This window comes from Rhamphochromis sp. 'chilingali', assembly GCF_963969265.1.
Source record: "Rhamphochromis sp. 'chilingali' genome assembly, chromosome: 21".
Lineage (NCBI taxonomy): Eukaryota > Metazoa > Chordata > Actinopteri > Cichliformes > Cichlidae > Rhamphochromis > Rhamphochromis sp. 'chilingali'.
The window spans coordinates 29,685,579-29,709,732 of NC_137949.1; the positions used below are offsets into that span (position 1 = coordinate 29,685,579).

The 24,154-nt window shown below is 40.8% G+C and overlaps 1 protein-coding gene across 2 annotated transcripts; it reads right to left on the reverse strand.

Moving 5' to 3' along the window:
* Nucleotides 1-3,156: 3,156 nt before the first annotated feature.
* On the reverse strand, nucleotides 3,157-19,359 carry slc35f4 (solute carrier family 35 member F4). 2 transcript variants are annotated; one of them, XM_080871511.1, is made up of 7 exons: nucleotides 19,010-19,359; nucleotides 6,308-6,608; nucleotides 5,874-6,093; nucleotides 5,656-5,781; nucleotides 5,375-5,567; nucleotides 4,625-4,714; nucleotides 3,157-4,075 (listed from the first exon to the last, which is right to left on the reverse strand). In XM_080871511.1, the coding sequence occupies exons 1-7, from the start codon at nucleotides 19,236-19,238 to the stop codon at nucleotides 3,834-3,836; spliced, it is 1,401 nt and encodes a 466-aa protein (XP_080727637.1). In that variant the 5' UTR covers nucleotides 19,239-19,359; the 3' UTR covers nucleotides 3,157-3,833. The 2 variants fall into 2 exon arrangements, with proteins under 2 accessions (XP_080727637.1, XP_080727638.1); XM_080871512.1 differs by lacking the exon at nucleotides 19,010-19,359 and adding an exon at nucleotides 10,613-10,851.
* Nucleotides 19,360-24,154: the final 4,795 nt, after the last annotated feature.

A 24,154-nucleotide genomic window follows, 5' to 3' on the forward strand; every position in this document is an offset into this window, starting at 1 on the left:
GTTGTAAAAAAACGGTGAATATCCCCATCTGTGAGGTCCCTGTCCTATAAAAAAACCATCAAAATTCCTTATTGGAATCATTTGACATAGCATGAAGGTGACAGTGGGTTAGCAGTGATATTTTTATTTATTTTTATTTATTTTTTTATTACTTTGGCAATTTGATTGGCAGTGCTTGTGTGGCCAATTTTAAGGGCCAGCAGTTGCAGTGCCTGAGGAGAGATAATGACGGGATGTCTGGGTAATAATCACAACCAGTCAGAAACAATAATGAATGATGTCTCCCAGAGTCCCAGCGCAGATGTGAAATGTTTTAAAAATGAACCAGGCAGCACGACCAGTCTGTTTTAGTTAAATATATTAGGCAGCTAATTTTGCCAAGCTAACCCAAGGCCTTCTGGGTGGAGGAGAATGAATGATGCTTAAATTGCACACACAAACACAAAATCAGTAACACATAGTGATGAGTAACAAAACAAATAAATCATAACTGGGAATGAAATTTGGCGCAGACTGACCTGAAAGCAAAGAAAGAGTTATTTCCTGCTTCAGTGGAGGAAAGGTTGTGCTTTTCTCTCCCACAGATCCTGGTGGCAGCTCCACAGCGTGTGGCAGTGCAGGGACTGTCCATTGTGGTTTTGGCTTCTGAGTCTTTTCTTGCAAAATATTACATGGGGCCACTTTATGCAATCCTGGTCTGGAGTGTGTAGAGCCCATTGTCCTGCTGTCGGTCCAAGAAGCTGACACTTGCAAAATACTTCTCGGTCCAAGCTATTTATGTAAAGTTTAATGGTTACAATATCTGTCTTAAAGTTGGGTGTTACAAATGACCTCAGTCACATGATGGCTCTGTGAGCGTAGACCCACTTGTGCTAATATTTCTTTTCCTTTTTGCCCTGTCCTATAAAAATGTCAGTAACTTCACTTTTAAAGGAGTCTTTTCAATTTGCATCATTTGCTTCAGCTGCTTCCAAGCAAACCCAGTGGTCTTCACATCCTCAGCAGCTTTCAAACTTATGATTTGTCCTGGAGCGTTGTTGTGTGGCACCCAAGTAAAAATGTGGTTAAAAGAGTAGGTGTACACTCCATCCCAACCTGACTTTCACATTATAATGAGCTAGGTTTCTATGGCAACTCTCCCTACAGGTTACTTTGTAACTCATAAGTTAATGCTTGAAAGAGCCTGTTATTTTCCTGCACCACCTTTGCTATCTGAAAGCCCAGAGGGAGCAGAGAGGGAAATTGTTTTCTGACTGAAAAATATGACTCCAGTAGAGCTCATAAAAGCACCGGGGTAGGAAAAAACTGTTACAGTCCTGGTTCCTATTACACTGCATACAGGAGTTGCTGTGCATTTTTTTTCTGTGCTTGGTAATATTTGGAATTTTTTTAAAGACTGGTATTGTTTTTGTTATCATGCTAGCAGCATGGATCTAGGGATGGCAGTCCCAGTCTGTCAGTGTGTTGGTAAACTGCTTTCACCTGACTGAAATATTGTGTCAAACAACTACCCAGTGTGATTTTGCAAAGCCACTTGCGGTACCCAATTGCATGATTATAGCGCCACCTTGAGATGGATAGACGTTTAAATAAAAGGTATTGCTAAAATATCTTAGCAATCAATGACAGCAGGTGCCCGTGTCCCGTGGCTGCTAAACAAGCCCAAATCACCACCCCTCTACCACCGTGCTTGACAGCTGGTATGAGGTGTTTCAGCTGACATGCTGCATTTCTCTTTTGCCAAATGTGGCGCTGTCCATTATCACCGAACCCCTCCACTTTGGTCTGGTCTGTCCAAATTGTCCAGTTGTTCCAGAAGTCTTGTGGTTTGTTCAGATGTAACCTAAGCCATGCGACCAGGATTTCTCCTGGCAACCCTTCTAAACAAGCCATACTTGTTCAGCGTTTTTCTAACTGTACTGCAATGAACCTTAATATTTAACATGCTAATCGAGGCCTGTAAACTCTGAGATGTAGCTCTTGTATCCTCGGACAATTGTCGAATTGTATTGATGCACGCCTGAATGCTCCATACAAGCAAAACTGCCAAAACTTGTGCTTTTATAGAGGTGCTCACACTTGCTGATGATCAAACAATCAAGTGCGTGTGAATAGCAGCACCTGACTGCTACTTACCCTCTTTATTTCAATACAGGCATTTTCACAGGACTGCATATAGTTGTACTTTTTTAAGCATGACTGTATGTATTTTACAAAATACTTTTTCTGCAGCTAAAGATTATAAAAGATCCCTCTGATTAATGTGTTTTATCAGTTTCTAGCTGGATACCAGTGACCATTATGAAAGTACAATTTGAACATTGCATTTTTTTCCTTTTGCTTCTTCGACATCATTTATTTTAATATGTTAAAAAGTCGTTTAGCTGAAACTGTCATCTCAGCAAATGCTTCATTAGAGGTTTCAACTCACTGACTGTGCTCCACCATAACAGCACTGTAGTGTGACTCTTGGGATTGTCTGTTTTTCACCATGTTATGAGATATTTAAAAAAAAATCACAGTGACAAGATCATAGCATATGGTCTGTAGGAAACCATGTCCCGTGAGCTTTGACCATTGTTAGACATTTTCACCATTAATTGTGTGTATCTGTGAAAAAGGAAAAATTACAGTTAACTGTCAGTTTTCTGTGTATTGTGTATTTGTGTGTGAGAAAGCGAAGAACAGCACGGAAAAGCATTGTAATTCTCAAAGAGAAGAATTCTGGAAAGTCATCACTGCTGAATCAGAGCAACACAGAGAATACTAATACTGAATGAATCACACTACTTAATTTTGCTAAAAATACTTGTCCATGAGCAGTTAATGGTCAAAGGGACAACAGTCTGCTTTAGTTCATTCTGATAGGTGTGTTTCCATCTTTATAGCTAGCTTGACTAATATTATATATTCAGTAAATAATTTGTAATGGCAGAGAAGATTCGATTAAATAAAAAAATGTTTTAATATTACTCTGCTGATAATGTGATTCAGGGTGCAGTCATTTGCTTTTTTTATTTTTATTTTTTTTACATTTATTTGTGTCAAATAAATATACAGTCAGTTTATCAGTTCTAAAATATTAGTCTAATATTAATACCAAAAATGTGACCTCATGTCAGAGCTTTGCTTAGAAACAGTGGAGCCGTTGCTTTGGTCTTTGGGATGTGAAGCTTTTCCAGCACCATTATCTGTATATAAATGTATACGAATGCTTTTCAGTTATCCAGGCAATAAAGTTCTGAAGCTAGAAGTTTTTCCAAAAATATTAGAAATACATACATGTGATTCTCAGTTAGATGCAGCTTTTTTGTGGGTTTTAAGACTTTTATTACAAAATCAAAAGATCCTGTACATTAAGCATAGTATAATCATCATTCTTCTATATAACGCTATTCAGTAAGATTTAAAATTATTACTCTTATTGATACAGATCTAAATAAATATCATTAATATGTGTAAGACTGAGCCAAACTGGCCCCGCTGATAGTTATATTCACAGAATACAGTCTGCAGAGCATCTCAAGGGGAGCCAGTCAGCTCTTGGTTTGGGTGCGTGCGAGGGATGGAGCGCGGCAAGTATGTCAAGAAAGTAAATAACACTTTCAGCTCTTTCAAGTTGCATGATCCATAAATGTTTTCAGTTTCCCCTGTTGTTGTGAAGTGATAGAAACAGTACGTCTCCAGAGTGAAGTTTGAAGTTCAAGACGTTACTGCCTCACTTCCTGATAGATGAGTCCACATGGACTGAGCGTCCCACCACACCTCCAGTGTGGGCTCTGGAGAAATGTGGAGTTTCCAGACTGGTTAACAGAGGTTACTATCAGAGCATGTCATGCCAAGGGAATGGAGACAGTGCCATTTGCGCGACTGCGGCTTCGAGTGTGGGTGCTGGAGTCTGTGAGCTCCTCGCCGTGGTCCTCTGACTTTTTGTCCGCAATGGTGGCCAAGAAACGCAGAGTGACTGAGTCCCATTCCTCTGGTAGCAGCATGAGCAGGAAGCCCAGGCAGATGATGCAGGTGGCAGCCAGTCGCACCACACTGAAGATCACCTCATGTTTCAAAAGATCTACAGCTAGAGTGAGAGGGGAATAAATATGGGTGGGAACAAAAGAGGGAGCCAGAGAGCAGGATGGGGATAGAGAGTGTGAAGGATGAGAGAGAAACACAATCAAATCGAGATTAATTACATAAAGTAAGATAAACCACAGGACAGTGCGGCTGTAGGGGGATTAGTGTAACAAATGCAGCTTATAATCAGCACAAGCAATCCACTTTATCCTCTGTGTCTTTGTGGTCTGGAGCCCTGGGACAGGTTCCCGTAACCCACTGACCTTCATACAGACCATTAAGGAAAAGAACTCGTCTGCAGGCATTTGTGTTGCCTTGGGAATCTGATCCTCCCTTAGCAAGAGGATGGTTGCAGGATCTGTCGAGGCACACTGATGATTGGGTTTCCGGGACAAAAGAGGCAGACTTGCTGTGTAATCTGTTTGCTACAGTGGCCCTAAATGCTGACCTCTCAATACAGCGCCACAGTATGTGTGGCCGTTTACTCCATTTTTTACAATCATATTATTTTACATCAAAATGATCAGTGAATGGCAGATAATAGAAACCTTACCTGCATTTCCCGGCACACTGAGCAGTGTCCCTATAGAGATCAGAATGGGGTAAGTCAGTACCACACCAACATGGACCAGGATGTTGAACACTGCAAAAGAAACAGAAGACTCTGTGAAGGTTCTCAGTCATCCAGGTCATCGTTGTCTAAGGAGCTTGGAAAGAAAAGCGTCTGGACTTCTTTAAGTTGCTTGAAGACGTTTCACCTCTCATCCGAGAAGCTTCTTCAGTTCTAAGAGTCAAATGGTGGGCATAAATCTGGGACTGTCCACCACTGACTCTAAGAACCGAAGAAGCTTCTCGGATGAGAGGTGAAACGTCTCATCTGGGAACCCATTAGCTTAGTTATCTGACCTAGCCACTGGGGATGGCGGCCAATATTTTGTAGCTTATGGTCTTGCCAGGTTATCTGGAAAGTGGATAATGGAACACTTCCTTCCACTCACCATTATTTATGAATACACATATATTTCAAAAAGCGAATAAAAAGCTAAATTGTTGTCAGTCGATAGCTAACGTTCCATTACTGGGGCTAAAAGCAGACAACAAACGGAAAGTGGAAAATTTCCGATACTTAAAATAATGCCCTTTGCCTACAGATCCTGTATTCAGACAATATAAACATCATATCCACCGAGTGACTGATGGTAACTATAAGAAATGAATCCCTATAGTTATACTAAAAGCCTTAAAATGATCCAAAATGGTTTGTACATGTGGATGAAACCATCCGGTGTATATGCACTCTCACCCAGCCACAGTCCTGCCAGTCCACACATGTATCCCCACGGCAGTGAGGAGAGTGAGCCCCAGTGCTCTACCCTGGTGAAATACAGGATGAGGGGCACACAGGAGATGAAGATGAGGTTGAAAAAGCCCATGGTGGAAAGAAAATGAGCCACTTCTCCAAGGTTGGCGCTGCCTAGGAACATCTTGAACAGCACCTGGATGGTGAGAAAACAAAGAGTTGACACGATGCAATCAAAAATCAAGCATAGCTCAGACTGGAACGGGCTTATGAGGAAGTCTGACCTTATAAAGAGCTGAAGTTGAGGCTGAGCCCACAGCCAATGCCACACCCACAAAGGAATCACCGTGGAAACCGTCAGCATAAGCCATCATGACAATACCTGTGATGGCCATTATGGCAGCCACAATCTGCACATAGACACATAGATGACACATTTTGAAGTAGTAAAAGCTTGTGTTAAACAGGTAATAAACAATCTCCTTCTTGTTTTCATACAGACCCGAACACCCATGAACCGGTCCTTGAGGACAATCCATGAGAGGAGAAAAACAAAAGCTTTGTGGCAACAGTAGAGGGCAGAGACATCAGTGGCGGTCAATTTCTTCAAGGCTAAGAGGTACAGGTAGTTGGTCAGTGTCCACAGGATTGAGAAGGGTGCTGTCCTCTTTACAAAAAGCTTGAGAGTCATTCCATCCTCCCCAAAGAGCTTGCTGCACTCCCTGTTAGAGAAAAACACCAGTAAAGTCTTCTGAATGGAAATGCTTCATTGTTTGGAAGACTGTGTTTAGAGAATGGACATGATGGTTGTTTGGCTCTCACAGGCTTGAGGGTGGTTTAATACTGGTTCCAACTCACCAGAGGTAAAATGATAATAGATCGGAACCTCCTCAGATATCACACTTGGCTTCTTAAAACTTCTTAAATGAGGTTTACCTGAATTTCTGGATGGGGGTCTGCTTCTCCCGTGTGGTGACGACATGTCCCGAGTAGTAGATGGGGAAGATGAGGATGTTCCAGTTGCTGCTGAACCAGGAGATGAAGAAGGGACAGGAGAATGACTGGAAGGTCAGCTTCACCACCTGAGTGGTACCCACCCAGGAGGAGGAAACACACAGCACCATCAGCAAACCACCCAGCACCTTCAGAGCCGTGTTGGCGCACGTATGGAAGGACTGGCTCTCCATACTGGTCTCACTTCCTGGTGTCTCTGCGTGAGATTCCGAGCCATCCTCTCCTGATGAGAGTCAAGAAGGGGGGAGAAAAATTAAAGGAAATCCACAGCTAGCATCAGATTTCATCTGAATAATTTTGATTAGTATAATGAGTTTAAACTTAACAACTTTTGTATTTTTTGCACCACTATATATAGACTTCAGTGCTGCCTGCATTGTGGCTTCCTGACTGGGTTCCAGCACATGAGCTTCATCGATCAGTCGTCCTTAGTGATCACTGCCTCAGTTTGCCTTTCTTGCTGTGGTGGCACAATTGAGGCTCCGTTTAAAATGCATCGGGTTAACACGCTGCACGCTGCACATGCCATAAATAGCTTGGTTGCCTCATGATGCAGCATGTACTGTACTCCCTTTGTAGCCAGATGTGCACAGAAACCGGATGCCCAGAGAGCAAAAGTAAACCTAACCACATGACAGTCAACATGAAAGTCAGGCCAACCTTGGTGCTCATGGGACACTGTTCTTGTATCGCTGCTGTGAAAAGGAATTTACTGGAACTTTACTGGAACATCCAAATTGCAAAGGTTAAATGATACGTATGTCCCAGTGCCTTTATGGACGATCAGAGAAAGCAAAGTGGGATGTGTGTGAGCTCAGATCTGTTCTTTACCTCTCAACAGTGTGATCAATTTACACCAGGGCAGGAATAAAAGATGACATGTGCTGGCTGTTTGCTAGCTCAGCACCTAAAGCTCTGCCATTTCCGCCACAGACACCAGAGCCCTGCAAACACACTAGAACGTGTAGCAGTAGTAGCTCTCCTCTTCACAACACAGGGGTGCTCATTATTGCATGCGATAGTCTTCTGTTTGTTATCTGCAAAAAGACCTCAGCAGGATGTCAAGCAATGGGAGCACAAGTCAGTGACGTGTACTGGAAATGGATTGTACCAACAAGTGCAGTAAATAATCATTTCTTACATCAAAAGAAGCTGTAACACAGTGTGTGAAGAGCAAACTCTTTGATCAAACAGCCATTTTATCAGTAGGACAGCTGGTAGAAGTTTAGTTTTTGTAAAGTTCCTTATGTGATCAGATGCCAGTATGTGTTTTAAAATCCATTCCTTCTTTTTACAGGATGCAAACAGAGGAAAACGTCACCAAACTTTGAAAGTAAGTTGATGAGTAACTTCATAAAACAATCAAAAGTCTTGCCAAACGTGGTATATATCCTTTATAAGTGCATGAGATCATCGCCGGCACTCAGTGGCTGAAAAACTGCCCAAGAGATTATAAAATTGCAGATTGGACACAGTCATTACTGGCAGCCGTCTTCAATCAGTTCAAGGATAGAAGTAAAAAAATAAGAACATAAAAATGCTCCTTTGCAATTAAAAGTCCTGCATTTAAGATCGTATCAGTGTATTATCCTCTACATGTACTTAGCATCACATGAAAGGAGGCACTCTGAAGAAAATTGGTTTCCCTAAACTGAGTATCAGTATCAACTTTTGCATTAGTGATACATCAGTGCATTTTAACTTAACTTTATATGCATTATACTTTGTGTTCCTTTAAAGATTTTAGTTCACTGCAGAAAAAGATGCTAAATGGGGTTAGAAAGAAGAAAAAAACATGTTTTTCAATGCTCAGTACACTAAAACACAAAGTAATGATTTAAAGTAAAATGTAACTATAATAAATAAAAGAAAAATATATGCTAGTCAAATTTCATTTGACCTGGTTCCATTAAATTTAACATTTCAAATTGTAAAATTTAGATGTAATCAAATTAATTAAAGTCAGAATTAGGGAACAAATATTTTTTTGAGTGTAGTAGTCTCTAGGCAGGCTAGCTGTGCTTTAGGGTACAGGTAATGGGGAAGTTAACAAATATATATTTTTTATAGTAATACAGTTTTATTCCAGTCTGGGCCTCAAACAATTATTTAGATGAAACCAAATGAGTGTTTTAAAAGAAAAAAAGCATTCCTCATTATAGACAAATAACTTGTTTTTCAACTGCAAAGCACCAGTGAGCTTTCTAGTTAATGTATTGGTGTAAAAAAAAAACAAAAAAAACTGTGGAATGAGGCATATTACAAATTTAGCATAAAATGGAAACACCCGAGTAAAGTAGCTCCAATAAAGCTCACGTGAATGTATTTTCCAACACTGCATTGCTGCAGCACTGACCGTCTGTCCACGGTGCAGAGTGGAAAATTCTTCAATGACCACTTACACTTTGAAGGCTTTTACGAGCCTTCAAAGTGCAAAAGAAAAATATTATTTAGCACCCAACAATTCAAAAGTAATAATGAGTTCAACCCCCACCACAAAAAACGCTCGCGGGAGAACAGCACTTAAACTGTTTCTATTCAGGGGATGTGTTAAAGGCAAAAAGCTCACCGTCGATACAGTTTCTGCAGGATCATCGAGGGATTTCATTTAATTGCATTCTGTCACAGCAAGGGTTCTTAATCAAACTAATGAACCTGGTGGTTGCTAAGTGGAAAAAACTGAGGTCCGATATTTCTGCAATAGAGAAGCAGCTCTTTTATTTATTTTAATTTTTTTTTTTTTTAACTTTAGGTCTGTTTTTCTTCATCCACACAGCAGGATGGTTTGTGTTTCACAGCACCGACAAAACCTAAAGCTTTTAGTGTCAGATGCAAGCTTTTCTGTCCTGAGGTAAAAGCCACAACAGGCTCATCTGATGCCAAGACGCAGTAATATTATAACTCTACTATTCCCCTGTCTCATAAAAGTTGCTCCCATTGCCAAAATTGTATTCTCATAGCAGACAGTATTATTGCTGACAAATATTGGTGGTAAAATTTTGCAAAGGAAACAATAATCTCTGCTAAACACAGGCTGACAACACAGTACTGCAGGAGTGAAGGTAAATTCAGTCCAACTCAGGGCAAGTTTTATGAAAAGCTCAAATTTAAGGTTAGTAGTGTTAAGGTATCTGTATGTCCATGATGAATAATTAGTTACTTAGTGCTGGGGTGGTTTTTTTTTGTTTTTTTTTAAGTGAGTGATGATCAGTTTTGGTGCTTTGGTAGGTAAAATGTGATTGGATAAAAGAATGAATACATGCACAAATATTAAAATCTACAAGTCAGGATAAAATGAACAGTGTGTTAAATGTAACCCAAGAAAAGCTAATTTCCTCATGTCAAAGAAGCATCCACTGCAGTGATACTCGGGATAAAAAAGTGTAATATTTTGAGGTTTTTTATAGTTTTATAGGTTAAATGCACAGTAGCTTATATCGGTTCAGACATGGAGTCAGAGTATTTGGAAGTGCTAGAACACTTCATTGCAGAAAACCCAGTGCTGCATAGCATCAGTCACCACCGGTACCCATTTATCCATTCATCGTGATGCAGTATGCTTCTGGAACCTCACATTTTAATCCATTTTCTCCTTTATCGCCACCACTAATGTTGCACGGCAGTGATTGATGGAGGCCCGTTGAATCCAATAAGAGGCTCATAGTCTTGTCTGCAGTTTTTAGCCAGCTTAGCTCAGGTCAAAACGCATTAAGTCTTTATCCAAATTAGGCCTGAAGATGAGACATGGATATCATGATGCTGATGAAAAGTTGATTAGTGGCATCACAGTAATCTCTGTTAACAGAGTTAAAGGTGGGGGGCTAAAATGTTTAATCAGATGAGGGGGAACAACAACAGGCTTTACACACTCCATTACCATTACACTGCTACCAGGAGGCTGAAATAATAGAAAACATTTTTTTTACAGTATTCAAATTCAAACAGTTTTTAGATCCAAAGGCTGCTCTCATGTAAATGGAGCAGGATATAATTTGGAAACGTCCATATTTATTAAAATCTCAATATTTCCTATGAAGACTTATAGACTCTACATGGCACTTTGGTGTATTTGATGCGTTGTAGGAAACAAAATGTCACTCGTGACCCTGAAAATAAAAGTTAAGTACTTTGTCGTATCTTATTTTTCTATTTACACACACAATGCATACAGTATACTCCAGTACAGTATAAATGGCATCTTGTGTCTCTTTGGAGCTTTCAGTTTACCTTCAGAGTTAGGGCAGGTCAGGACCTGAGTGCTGTATGAGCTGAGAGGAGCCACTCGGGCTGAGTGCTTCTTCATCCTCCACTGGGGGCACCACACACTGTCCTCCCCTGGAAGTAGTGTGTATTTGAGTTTAGAAGTGTTGCTTGGCTGCTGCTGCAAGCTCAGCAGCTCCTTCAGCTCGCTCCGTGCATCCTCAGACTCCCGACTCCTCCGCTTTTTCTTCACACTCTTGACTGCCTCCTCCTCCTCTTCCTAGGTCTCTGTCAAATCTTTAGTCTCCTTCCAGGACTCAAGTCCTGACTCTCTGTTCCTCTCTAGCCCAGCACGTCTGTATAGTGCCACAGCTCAGTGGTGATAGCGAAGTGGAAGTGTAGCGAAGTGGAGACCCTACAGTTGCTCTATCATGCCGTGATCCAGCTCTGCCAGTGTCTCCAAGGGAGACTGAGCTTCAAGTGTGTGTGGCATGGTGCAATCACTCCCCTCATCTCTTTCTATCCTCCCCCTCCTCTTTTCGTGTCTGTCTCACTCACTTTTCCCTCCTCTTCCTTTGCTCCGCAAATCAGCAGCTTTGTTTGGAAGGTAACCAAGCAGCTCAGGCAAATTTATGCTGTGCTAGCTGTGCCCCCTCTTTTCCTCCTCCCCTCTCTTTTCTACCTGACAAGGCTCTCCTTACTTTTTCCATCTCTCTCTCTCTTTAATCTCCCCCCCTGTACAAACTCTTGCCCTCTGTCTTGCAATGCCTCTCTCTTTCCTTGGCACCTCTCCTGCTCTTGACTACCCCTTGAGAGTCATATTATTAGTAGAGCTCTCTCCGTCTTGTTGCCTCAAACCCTGACACATTAGTCAATTGAACGACGATATGAAAAAGGCAAAAACCATGTGCATACTACAAAAGAATACATGACAATCCCAGGCATTTAAATCCTGTTGTGCACAGAGGTCATCTTAGTTCTCTCAGAGGGAAAATAGGCCTTTTTACCCACATAATCCATACTCCACTACTATATGTTTGCATTTTATTATTGCACGGTACTCACGCGTTATTTCCATATTCTACAGTCTGAATCTGAGTTATTTAAAGCAGAATACATTACGAGTTAGTAAAACAATCACTTACAGTGTTCTGTATCTGTTTACTTAAATGAAGAATCACACTGGTTATCTGTTGCTGACTTGGATGGAAGTCAAGAGCTCCCCTGTTATTCTTATAATTTCATGCACGTAAGAAATCAGGTTAAGCAAAGCAGAGGTACTTCCCCTCTGTGTCGTTCCATTGTACCAAATTTACTTGAAGGCAGAAGGTAAGAAAAGACTCTACATAACACATAGATCACCAAGATACGGTGGGCCGGAGAGGTCAAACGCATTACAACGTAAGAAAAGGCCAGCAAGTACAGAAACTCTACAAAAACACACAAAACAAGTTGAAGAAAACAAAGGAGAAATGGAAAAGAAAATGTACGAATCACAACAGAAGTGTGTTTTGTGTATTATATGAATCACATTTTTCTCCCTTACAACACAAATGAATCCACAGCGTCTTTTAAGTGCGTCTCAGTGCGATCCTTTCCGTGTTTTGGTTTCTGTCACTTCAGAAGCTTCTCAGTTTGTATTATGTTTGACCTCTCAGGGCCACCTTACCAAGAAAATGAAAACACTTTCCTACAAGTCAGTCCTAATTTTAAAAATTCAACAAATGTCCATTTATGATAAATCACTGTAGTGTGGTTCTTAAAAAAAATCCATAATCACTGTAAGCACTTTTGATAAGAATTTCTTTATTTATGCAGAAATTTCTGTGGATGTTAGCTGTTTATTTATTTATTATATGCTGGTACTTTAACGAAGGATTTTAATATTTTATCCGTCACTGCTGCACAGTCAAGGGAAACCCTCATCAGCAGCTATGTTGATGATCGGAATAGCGTTTGTGAGTCAGGCTCAGGATTATAGTTGGTCAGGAGTTTCCATTTCAAGGAAAGCCATGCAGTTATTCAATCTGATGCTGTGGTTTATCTACCTGAAGATTTAATGGACCTAAATATCACTCTGGCCTCTACGTCAACAACATATCAGTGCCAAAGTATATGCGGTCAGACACATGAGGCGATGCAGCCAGTAATAAATATTACTATGAAATCTTACAGTAAAATCTGAATTGGAGAAGCAAGACCAGGAGCAATGTGACCTGAGAAACAGGAAACAGGGGAACCACTCAGTACAGTAACTGCAATGTGATTTTTGCCTAAGTTGGCTGGCTGTGAATACTGAAAGCTATTTGCAGCATGTCTGCTCCAGGATTTCTGTTAACGTCTGCCTCCCGTTTCAAATGCTGATCAGCCAACGATCTGGCAAAGCTACAAAGGGCATAACAGATCAGAGTATTTGTTGTGCATTCTTCAGGCTGCGAGAGAATAGAAAACAGCACAGTTATTGTTTGGCTGTTTCTTGCAAGTGACAAAAAGACACTGAAAATTTGGGGCCACGTTCCAGTAACATTATGGTAATTCATCTGTTAGAGTTCAACACTTTGAAAAAAGCACTTCTCTACTTTCAGTTTTAGGATGACGTTGTGATGCAGGCACATTTATTCCCTGGGGTCACCCAGTTACAGAATGAGTGTAACAAGAATACTAATGCTTTAAATTATGCAACCAGAATCAGCATTGTTTTAAAATGTTTGCACATTTAATGTGTGACAAGCAGGACTGAATACGTAATCCAGGGACAAGCTGGAGGGTTAAATGTAAAAATAGACCTGCTGATGAGAGGAGCCAACACCTAGACACTGAGGGGACAGAGGAGCGACCCAGTCAGCAAATCCTGGGATTCGAATCAGTATCGGATTAAGAGAAATACCTCTTGTCACAGTTCAATCTCAAATATTGGACTAACAACTCTAAGTTTTAAGAAGATTATTGCTTTCTCTATCCTGCGTTACTATACTGTTCGGCCTACATCTAACTTTGGATGCTTTCTTTTTTGTTACTGCTGAGAGGAAAGTTACTGATCATTCATTCCCATCAGACCTTTACAACATATCTGCATTTTATTCTACAATTCAAGCAAACCATACATGAACTTCAATCATTCAATAACTCTCTAACTAAGAAAGAAAGACAGAAAAAATTCTAATAATAATCCCTTTTTAGAGTAGCTAATAAAATGGAAAGTGTGTCTATATAACAAAATGGTCTGCAAGCATAACTGATCAAAGCACAGTATACCACAGCATCCTCCCTCTTTACCTCCATAGCAACACAGTCTCCTGTGCACACTGACGCACTCGACCCATTCAAGCTCTTTTGTCATTCAGATTAACTAATGCTCGACAGTTTGCAGTAGACGGGTCTTTGTCTTTAGCACCTCTCTGTTACTCATCACATCTCAACAAGGTCCGGGAGCAAAGACGACGAGCACAGGGCGCTAATTTTAGCTGAAAAGCCTTTGAACAAATTTCAGGTGTGTATCCAGACACGGTACCTCAACAACTCAACCCAAGGTACTGAGAACATTTGAAGATGAGGACATCTAGTGGTAAATATGATTGGCTGCATTACAGGTGGGACAGGAACACGGGGAAAAAAACTCTTAAAGAGACAATTTTCTCCAAGCCTTAAAGGGTTGAGTCACTCACATTTCTGCACTACGCAGTCAAAGTTATGGTGATTTTTTTATATTAAAACAATAACAAAGTACATTTTAAAATATCAACATCAGTGTGTGTTAAACTAGGCCCAGTTAGCATTCACAATTAATAGGATTTGTCCTTCTGAGCCAACTGAACAAAGTGGTAAAAAAATGGTAAATGGCCTGTATTTGTATAGCGCTTTACTTAGTCCCTGTGGACCCCAAAGCGTCAAAGCAAGGATATGGCTATTACTGTGAGTTTAGTGGGTTCAGTCTGTTACTGTGGGAACTATTTATTTTTTGTCTACACAGACCTACACTCAATTGGTTTGGTTTTGTTCGTTTTTTGTTGGGGTCTTTTTGCTTTGTTTTATTATATTTTGTTGTTCTCATTTCATTTAGACATTGAAAACCTACACGAGTGTTAATGTTCTTCTATGTTAAGCAAGTTGAGCTTGTTTGTAAGTAAATGTCACCCCCCTCCCACACACACACACACACACACAAAACAGACACCCAGACCCATGCTGCTTTCTTCTTTTGTTTGTGCTCTATCACTAAATCCAATAACCAAGTAAAATGCACCGACATCCCATACCTGTGGTGTATGGCCATTTGACTGTGGAAACTTTGGGTACGCCTGATTAATAACACCACAGATACTGACTTTACTAAGTAGATCAGTTTGGGAATTTAATAACACTTTAATAAAATATGGCTTGGTCATTATTTCTGGGGTTTGTTTTGTTGGTCCAGTTCACAAACAAATAATCCCACTGACTTTCTAAAAATGATGGAAACATTTTTACAAAGATTTATTGATGTGATTAGATTTACAGACCACAAGAGGGCAATGTTTGGCTGCAGCTCATACCTCAGTGTAGCAGCAATGCACGCACACACACATACTCTCTTCCCATATTATGTAATGTTACTTTGCATGACAGCAGTTGGCTGTAATGTATATGCTCCTTTATTTCTTACTGATCACTCAAAGGGCTTTTACACTACAGCCATTAACCCGCTCACACAGTGACAGACGCATCCAGAGCAGCTGGGGTTCAAGTGTCTTTGTGGGCGATAATCTCTGCAATAGCCCCAAGATACTTGCAAAACAAAGTTCCTAACCATAAATTGCTGAGGTGAGCTAAAGAAAAAATCTTTCTTTTTTTTTTCTTCAATTTTATCACCTGAAATGGGCTGCAATACTACAACATCGAGTGTACAGTCGCACAAGAATAGGTCAGCACTTCTGTAACTCTCATGGAGAAATATTGCACCCATTACTCCCAGGTTAGTTCTGTGCTTTTGCAGGAGCATTGAGGACTAACAGCACTCCAGGAGTCATTCAGGCAAAGCTCATATCCCATTCGTTGGCCTGGCTATAAATAGCACAGAGTGAGCAGGCATGGGAACGGGACGGTCCAAAATAAGTATGTGCACATACAGAATGTTTGAGGAAGAAAAGGGATATTCATCTAGTGTGAACACTGTCTGATTTTAAAGCACACTCACAGGCATGTATAGATTCACAATCATCATCTGTCTTCTTTCCTTATGTTTCTAGACTTTGTCTGTGGACAGAAGTAGACATAAAAACACACTGCTCTGTGATAAATGGTTGCCTTTCCTGCCCTTCCTCCATATAATTTCCTTCTGAGTGCTCAGGTGTGCCCCTGCTTTACTGTGACGCCTGCAGTGAAAAAGATATAGGTCCAGTACTGAGTGGGACTTCAACTACAAGTACCTGCAATTTCTCTTGCACTGTACCTATTTACCCAGCGGGGAGCGCACACGAACTACACACTTTTTCTAAATTACCACCTCAAAAAAGACACCCAGCAAATTACAGCAATGTTTTCCAGGAGGTGCTGGGGAAGCATTTGCCTCACACACCATTGTTCTGTTAGAATTTACTTTCCTTTTATTTTCTCATTAAAAAATTGATTCCGTTACAGCTTCTCACTGGAGCACGCGTTCATAGCTGTGCAACCATGTAAGTAGCGGATCAAGAGATATTGCACCTTGCTTGTTTAGAAAAGCATTTACTTTTTCCCTCTCAGATTCTGTCACTGCATGCAGCCATTGTGTCATGACTGTACTGTATGCATTAGAGTCCGGACCTTGTCTCCAAATGTGGTCCACAATTCCCCTCAGAGGCATCTTCTAATTCAACACAGATGGCAAGTGGCAATACGAACAAACTGGCAACAAGATCTTACTAAATATATCATTACGCCATAGGCTTGGCAGGACAGGCCTTCTGTTCTATTTAGGTGCTCCTTTGTCTTGTCCTTTATGGAAAATGATACTCACCAGCTTGAGGGACATGTGATTCAAAGTGTAAACAAACCACAGTACTTGAGTGCAATGCTTTCAGGCAGCAAGACGCAGCAAAGAAAGAGAAGAAGAATTAGCAGGATGATGATGTGCAAATAAAATTTTGTCAGATTAGCAGCTACGTGTTTAAGAGCTGTAAACACAGGAAAAACACTGACAAGCTGCACTGGAGAGCACCTTGTATGGACTTTCATTCATTTGATTGATAGATGGAAAAAAACAGGGGAAACGGATTTATCTAAAAAATGGGAAATGTCTTTCAGGTCAAAAAAAACCTTCTGACTGATCTTTTATAACCTTGGTACGGCTCTTGCAATCCACACCTGCTCCCTATATTTCAAATAATATCACAGACAGCACCCCATCTTTCATTTTCACAAGTACAGAATATTATAGACGATAGAATAACAGACTCAAGGCTGCAAAAACTGGAAACCAGAGCCTCACCAGATACTGATCTTCATTATTGTTTAATTTGATGATTATTTTTTGTTTTTCTTTTTTTCTTCTTCTTTTTTTTTGCAGAAATAGATGATGAATAATTTAGCCTGTGTTGTCAGAAAATAATGAAAATGCCTACTGTTCTTCATGTTGGCATTTTTATTTAAAAATAGCTAAAACAATCTTTCAATAATCAGAAAAAAAAACTCTTTTTACTGGCCAATCAGTAATCAGCAACAGCACCTTATCATCTCAGCCTTCTGCGATATACATCGGAATATTTGCACTATTTAAAAACTAGAAGTAAATATCAATGATGCCAGTGCTACTTCAAGCTTCTAAAATACAAAATACTTTATTTATTAGAGCCAGTCATTCAGGACTGGTTACATAACTCTGGTGCTGTATCAGAAGCCTCTGAACTGTTCAATCTGTCTTCAATTGAAAGTTTGGACTGCTCCTGATTAACCAGGTGTTCTTTCAATAGATTAATCCAGACACGTAGACACATTCTCAAGTAAAATGTGTGATTGCGTTCATGGTTAATCTACTGCAACTGACACCCCTGATAAACAGGAGGCGGTTAATGAAAGACAGGCTCATTTCGCTTTTTCTTTCCGCAGCCTCTATCTAAAAAGCCATTGAGATGCTCCGAGCTGATCTGAAAGAGCCTCAGCTGGAACTGTTCTCGATTGAATGAGACCCTATCAGCATGGCGGTATTTCCTTTGAGATTTCAAATAGATTTGTCACCGTATATCACAGAGCAGGGAAGCAAGCCATAACATTGAGAGCACATCGTTTTCCTGCATGTGTATTTAAGTCAGGAATTTATGTTTGAACTTTTATGTAGCAGCCAGAGGGAGATGTTAGGGAGCCGCTGTTGCGTGCCCAATTTAATTGAGGTTAAGGGTCTCAGCATCTGAATGTCAAGACACTCACATGATGACCAGCTGCATTTTGGGGAATTTGTTTAACGGGAAAAAATCCCTTTAAAAGAGAAACGACATAAAATCGTAGTGGTTAGGCCAATTATGCAACACAAAGGTGAATCTGTGCCTGTGCTTTAGGCCTTGTCAAATCCTCCTCCTCTCACCTCACTTCATTACTATAGAGCCATTTATGATAGCACTGATTGGCTTTTCAAAGAGCTTAGTGCTTTTCTCCCCACTTTTCTCTCTCATAATCCCGCTGCCAATGGCAACACTCGAACAAAACCGGAGGGCAAGTTTTCTAAAGATCATCCCTGAACAAAGTGCACCATCAGCTCTCTTCTCCAATCACAGCCATTGTCTCAATGTCAGCAAATTCAGAGCAATGCCTGACACAAATCAAAACCTCTTTGACAAGAAGAAAATTATAGAGAAGCTTAGCTAACACATACACGCACTGCTGTATTTGAAGCATGCCAGGAGATAGCTGGTAATATTCCCATCCATCACAGGAGAAGCTGTGAGATTTTGAATAAACAATTGATTGGGAGTGACTGTTCACAGCCTTCGCCAATGTGGGGAATGTGAGCGCTCGATAGCTGGCAACCTTAGAGTACAGTTCAAGCAGTCACTTAACTGCATGGCTCTTTGCTGTGTAACTGCATTGTCTCGCAGCGCTACATTTGGTTCGTATGCCTCTCTCTGCCCCCTTACCCCCACCCCCCCCTCACTAACAGAGATGGACACTCTGCTGCTCCTTAACAGCCACAATTAAAATCCAGTTTTCATTAACCAATTTTGCACAAGGCCTAATTAGAATTTAAAAGATTTGGCAATTGTACACTGTTTCTTCCAAACACCGAATTACAAGCATTTTTGCTTTTGGCAGCTATAACATGCTTTGATAGGCAGCACCGTTTTCCCACAGTCTTTAATTTACGCAGTATCACACTTGCCTAATAAATGCGTGAACCTGTCACATCAACAAATGACTACACCAGACTACTTTCTTTTTCTTTTTTTTCTTTTTCTTTTTTGGCATCTTTTCACTCACTTCTATGACTGGAGTATCCCGGGTTGTAGCCGTAGTAGCCGGTGATCCTCAGAATCCGGTCCTCAATGTCGTGCAGTCCGTTGGCTGTCGCTTTGGGGCTGCTGTCCGTGAAGACAGCGCAGCTGCCATCGGTCGGCGTCGACTTGCCCGGCAAGTGTGTGCTCTTCAGGGGCTCCAGCCGAATACAAGGCTGGTCTCCACTCTCAAAAACAGTCTCGGTGCTCATCATTGTAGGTCTGAGCGGGAGGAGATGAGATGAGACCGGGGACGAGCCTTGATAACCATGCGAGAGACCTCCGGGGCTGCATCAACAATTAGCAGCATGAGGAAGGCATCCAGACCCACATCCACATTCCTTCAGTGATGCTCTCGGACGCAGAGCAAGGTTATCAAACTCAAGCAGCCTGGCAGCCGTGAAACACCAGGGGGCGTGTCACTACTATCACATGCGTTTTTATGCGTGTTTAATAAAACAAGAGACGGCAAACTTGGCTGCGATCAGCGATGAAGAGCAGAGTCCGCTTATAGCAGTATCTATAAAATGAAATAAAAAAGCAACGTGGTTAAAATAATCAGTAAAACGAGTTTTCAGTAATTAGTTACTCTAATGCGTTTTTTTTTTATTTCATGATATCTCTTTAATATACCGTATTGCATCGGTCATTTCAGTTTAATGAAACAGCTAAATTGTATTTTTCAATTATTTGGGGGTAGTGGATCTTTTGACTTCCCCTTGGTATCGCTGTTATATTTCAGTTGATGGCTGGCATGCGCTTTTGTTTCCTTCTCTTCTCCTTCGTCTCTTTATCGAGTTCTACTGAAGAAAGAAGGGGCTTTATTTTAGGAATATAAAAAATCAATCGGTCTACAGCTGGGTGCCGGGGGACACATCAGACAGAAACTGATTAAATAAATCGTAACTTCTCGTTTAACCCAACACAAAAATATCTTTTAAAAGACCACAAGCAGTTTATTTTTGACGCTCTATTTTCAGCACGTATTCACTACCCCCTCTGGCTCTCTGTTATTTGTGGACTAATCCTGGACCTCTCACTGACTTTTGTGTTTGTTGTTAATAAAACATGCGTGTGTGTTTGGCACAGGTTTGTCTCACTGCTGTGGGCCCTTAAATGTGTGTTATTTTTCTTATTGTCAGCCTTTGTGTAAAATGTTTTTCTTTTAGTGTAAAAGCTCACAGATTATGAAGTTTGTGCACACTGCTGCTCACCATAGCCAGTCAAGTTTTTTTCTTACAATTTTCAAGCGCTTATTATGAATTTTATTCTAAGGTAAACCCCCAGAACAATCTCTTTTCCTCAGCTGGCCACAGGTTCTTGTGCTGGCTCAGGAAAGCTCCACTTGACTGGATCTCCCAGCTTGCAGATACTTGGGGAAAAAAAACATTCAGAAAACTGGGCTCCAAATCCAGTAACACAAGATGCAGTATTTCAGTGTCTCTGCGATACGCCTCTTTTCCAAGTCCTCCCCTCTCTGTGTGAAATCGATTCCCAGTGTGTGGAGAATTTGTGCCCCTGTTGGCATTGTTGTGCAGACACATGCTGGGGTTTATGATGCCCTTGGACGGCAGAAGTGCTTCCTCCCCCTGTCTTACTTACTAAACCAATCTCCACCTCATGTTCTTTTGTTTCAGTTTGTTTGCACTCCAAAGCACTTATCTCACACATTCAGTTCATGGACAGCTTTGTGGCTACAACAATGAAATGCCAATGCCCAGAAACTTTCTCCTTGCCTTTTTGTGAGAATTGCTAATTTATTATTGGACACTTTCTTACAAGTCTGTGCAGCTCAATCCAAAAAAAGTTTAAAAAAAGTTTTCTTCATGTGTCTACTTTTGTTACATTACTGTATAGTTTATGCAATACAATATCTAAACGGCTACAGTAGCAAATTTTGCATTAGTTTGTGCCCTTTCATGTCTGAGGTGCTCGTCAGAGTTACTATTTTCTGTCAGCTGTTAATGCATGAAGAAGAGTTCAGCTCAGGGGGGAAATTGCTCTCTGACAGCAGCAAGCTTATTAAAAGTCTTTGCAGCTATAACCCACATTAAGAAAGCAGTTTATGCATGAACTGTTACAATGCAAGGCCTGGCATTTTGGATTTTAAATGCTCGTGCTCTGTGTTTTATGAAAGTGTCATCGCAAAGTGATCTCTAAAGAAATCACTCCATCCTTGAAGCAATATCTTAAAAGCTATTATGAAAAGATGATCCTCGTATCAACTTTAATAGGATTTCTAATTGTCCCCCAGCAATGAGGCTGACCTCAATCTCAGACAACATGATTATCATTCAGAGCATCTCCCTGATGTGAATCCTCAGTGCATGATAAATTACTGTCTCACCTTCCTTTCCTTCCACCTCTAGTGTGGGAGAATATGTGAGAGAGCCCGAGTCTAAAACTCAGATTGTCTTATTAATCAAATCTTCAAATGTTTCTCACTTTTTGGTGTGCCGGAGAGTTTTTCATCTGTTAATATACAACAACAGCATGTACAACCGGTGTGTGCAAAGAGCACAATATTTGATGTTGAGAGCTGAGAACATCAATCAAATGACAGTTTAGCTATAATAGCACTCTAATGGCTCCCTGACTCTTCTCCTCTGTGCTTGTGGTAGGCAGTCTACCACACAATATAATCCTTTACCTAAGTGGAATAAAAGGACACACCGAGGAGACAATATGTCCCATGTGACTTCATCCCAGACCAACCCCATCACACCAGCACCTCCCACAGAGGCTCAGCAAGTCACCTTAGAGATCAGTGACTGACTCCCCAGCCACCTGCTGTATAAATATTCAATGCGCACTAAAGATAAACCCGGCTCGTGCACGGAGAAAGAAAAAGAGGGCCGTTCAACAGAAGAGGAGGGTTAGAATTTCAATATAGTTAGTCCAGCTGTGATTGGAAGGCATGTTGGCCTGAAAAGGTCATATTTAAAAGCTTGGTAAACGTTCAATAACTTTCTCAATTGGAGAGAAACTGGAATGTAAATGCAGCGAGAAATGAATATTCATACCAGAGCCAGTTTTTCAGATTGAAAAATCACATATTCAGACATTGAGATAGTTCTCTTCCAACTACAGAAACTATCCTGTTGCACAACAACAGTGCTTAAGATGAAATATCGTTATGTCCTTTGAAGCCTCACATGACCTTTCTTTGTTGTCTCCATGCAAAGAAAAACACTTGCGTCTCACAGAGCACTCTCCGGCCTATAGGATTTCCTCTTCCACCTCCTCTGTCTTCAGCCACAAAAGTTGATTTGTGTCGAGAGGACAATTGGCAAGAGAGAGTCTGCTTGCTCTCACTTAACGATGCCAGTCAGTCTATAAACAAAGTATGCAACGACCACGCTGCATTTTTAAAAATAAACGATCCACAGAGCCTATCCTCTTCCTCGTGCTAATCCACTCCAAGACACGGTAAACATGCTTTTAGTGGAAAAGGGCATCTTGTCACACATTTCACTCATTTTTGAATAATCAGAAGCCTCTGCAGAATTATTTACTCGAAGGAGAAAACAACATAAATCAAAACGCTCCAGAGAGCAAAAAATAATACGTTAGTGCTAACTCCAGTTCACACATTGCTGCGTTCTCCCACTATACATCAGACTTCAGTAAATGCAAAAAAGGTACGTTCACCCTGCAGGCAGCTCCCTCTGGTGTTGAAAACAGGACCAGTGTGACAATTTAACTGTGGCAAGACAGAGTGTAATTAGTGCCTCAAGTCACTGTCTGTCACATTGACTCAGTATAACGTCTGAAATATGACGCTTTCATCAACAGTTGTCTTGTTATCCACATCACTGAAGGTCACTGTCTCCATATGTGGCTATGACTTGTAAAACATGTACACATGGTTTATTGTTGCCTGACAGAGGACGCTGGAAGTGCGTCACTGAAAGAGTCAGCAAAATGGATATCACAATACGTCTTTAAGCATGTGGACTCGTACACGAGAAAGCACGTAACCCTTGACCTTTGTCCTGTCGTTAAAGGACGATCAATAAACCAATCCATACAAGGTTGAATTTTGCAGTGAGCATTTGCATGTCATTAGAAGAAGCTGTCAATAAGAGGATAAGAAGTGTTTTTGCATTTGTTTATTAGATTCTCTTTAGGTGTACTGGATGTATTTAATGCATAGCAAGATATATTGTTAGATGAAGAAACATGTTTACTTGTATTTACAAGGCTGGGTTGGAAAACTACATTTTAATATCAAAATGATAAATATATATATTTTTTTTAAAAAAAACTCCTTTAAGAATTGGATGAAATGGTTTCTTTCCATTAAGCCACACTGTTTGTCAAGTTAAGAAGCTGACTGGACCAAATCTTTAAATCTTGATAAAGTTCATCTTTGAAATATATTAAAAGTGTAGAACTATGCAGCACATTAGGGTACAGCTCTATAGCCGAGGTAAAATATCACAATAGTGCCACAACCACAATTTCTCATTCACATCTATGCATCCTTTATGTTATGTCATACATTTAATCATGTAACTGTAGAGCAGCTCTTGGAGGCAGCCGCTGTAGATTTATGGCCTCTGGTGGTAACAAAGTTAAATCCCTCAGTGTAGCTTTTCTGCATGCTCCATCCCTTTGCACTGCAGGCAGGATGATGGATTAGGCCTCCGGTGTGAGGAGGGGGCTGAGGAGCAAAGGCTGGATGACAACAGCAGCGATGGGGACATTTAGCATGATTGACCAGGCGGGATTGTGAGTAATGGTCACACTGATATTAGCTTAGGGGTCTGCCTCACTCTCACACGCTCTGAATTTTGATGATTTCAGGGTGTTTATTACAGCAGATGCTGTTCAACAGATTGCAGATTTGCCGATCTCTATTTCAACAGCACCACGGGGGTTTTGACGGAGACACATCTGTACAGGAAAATGAGGTTTCAGTTTTAATAGAAAATTCTGTAATGCACATACAAATTGACAGTTGAAAATGGCTCAGGCTGCATACACTACAAGACCAGGGTTATGTTAAATTCCACACAAAGGGCATGGCAATTAGTTCAGTACTGGCTCAGCCATTTCATTCAAAAGTGTGAATGAGGGCTTCACCAAGGTGCTCCACAAGGTCAACCTACTTAGCAACTGCTGCACG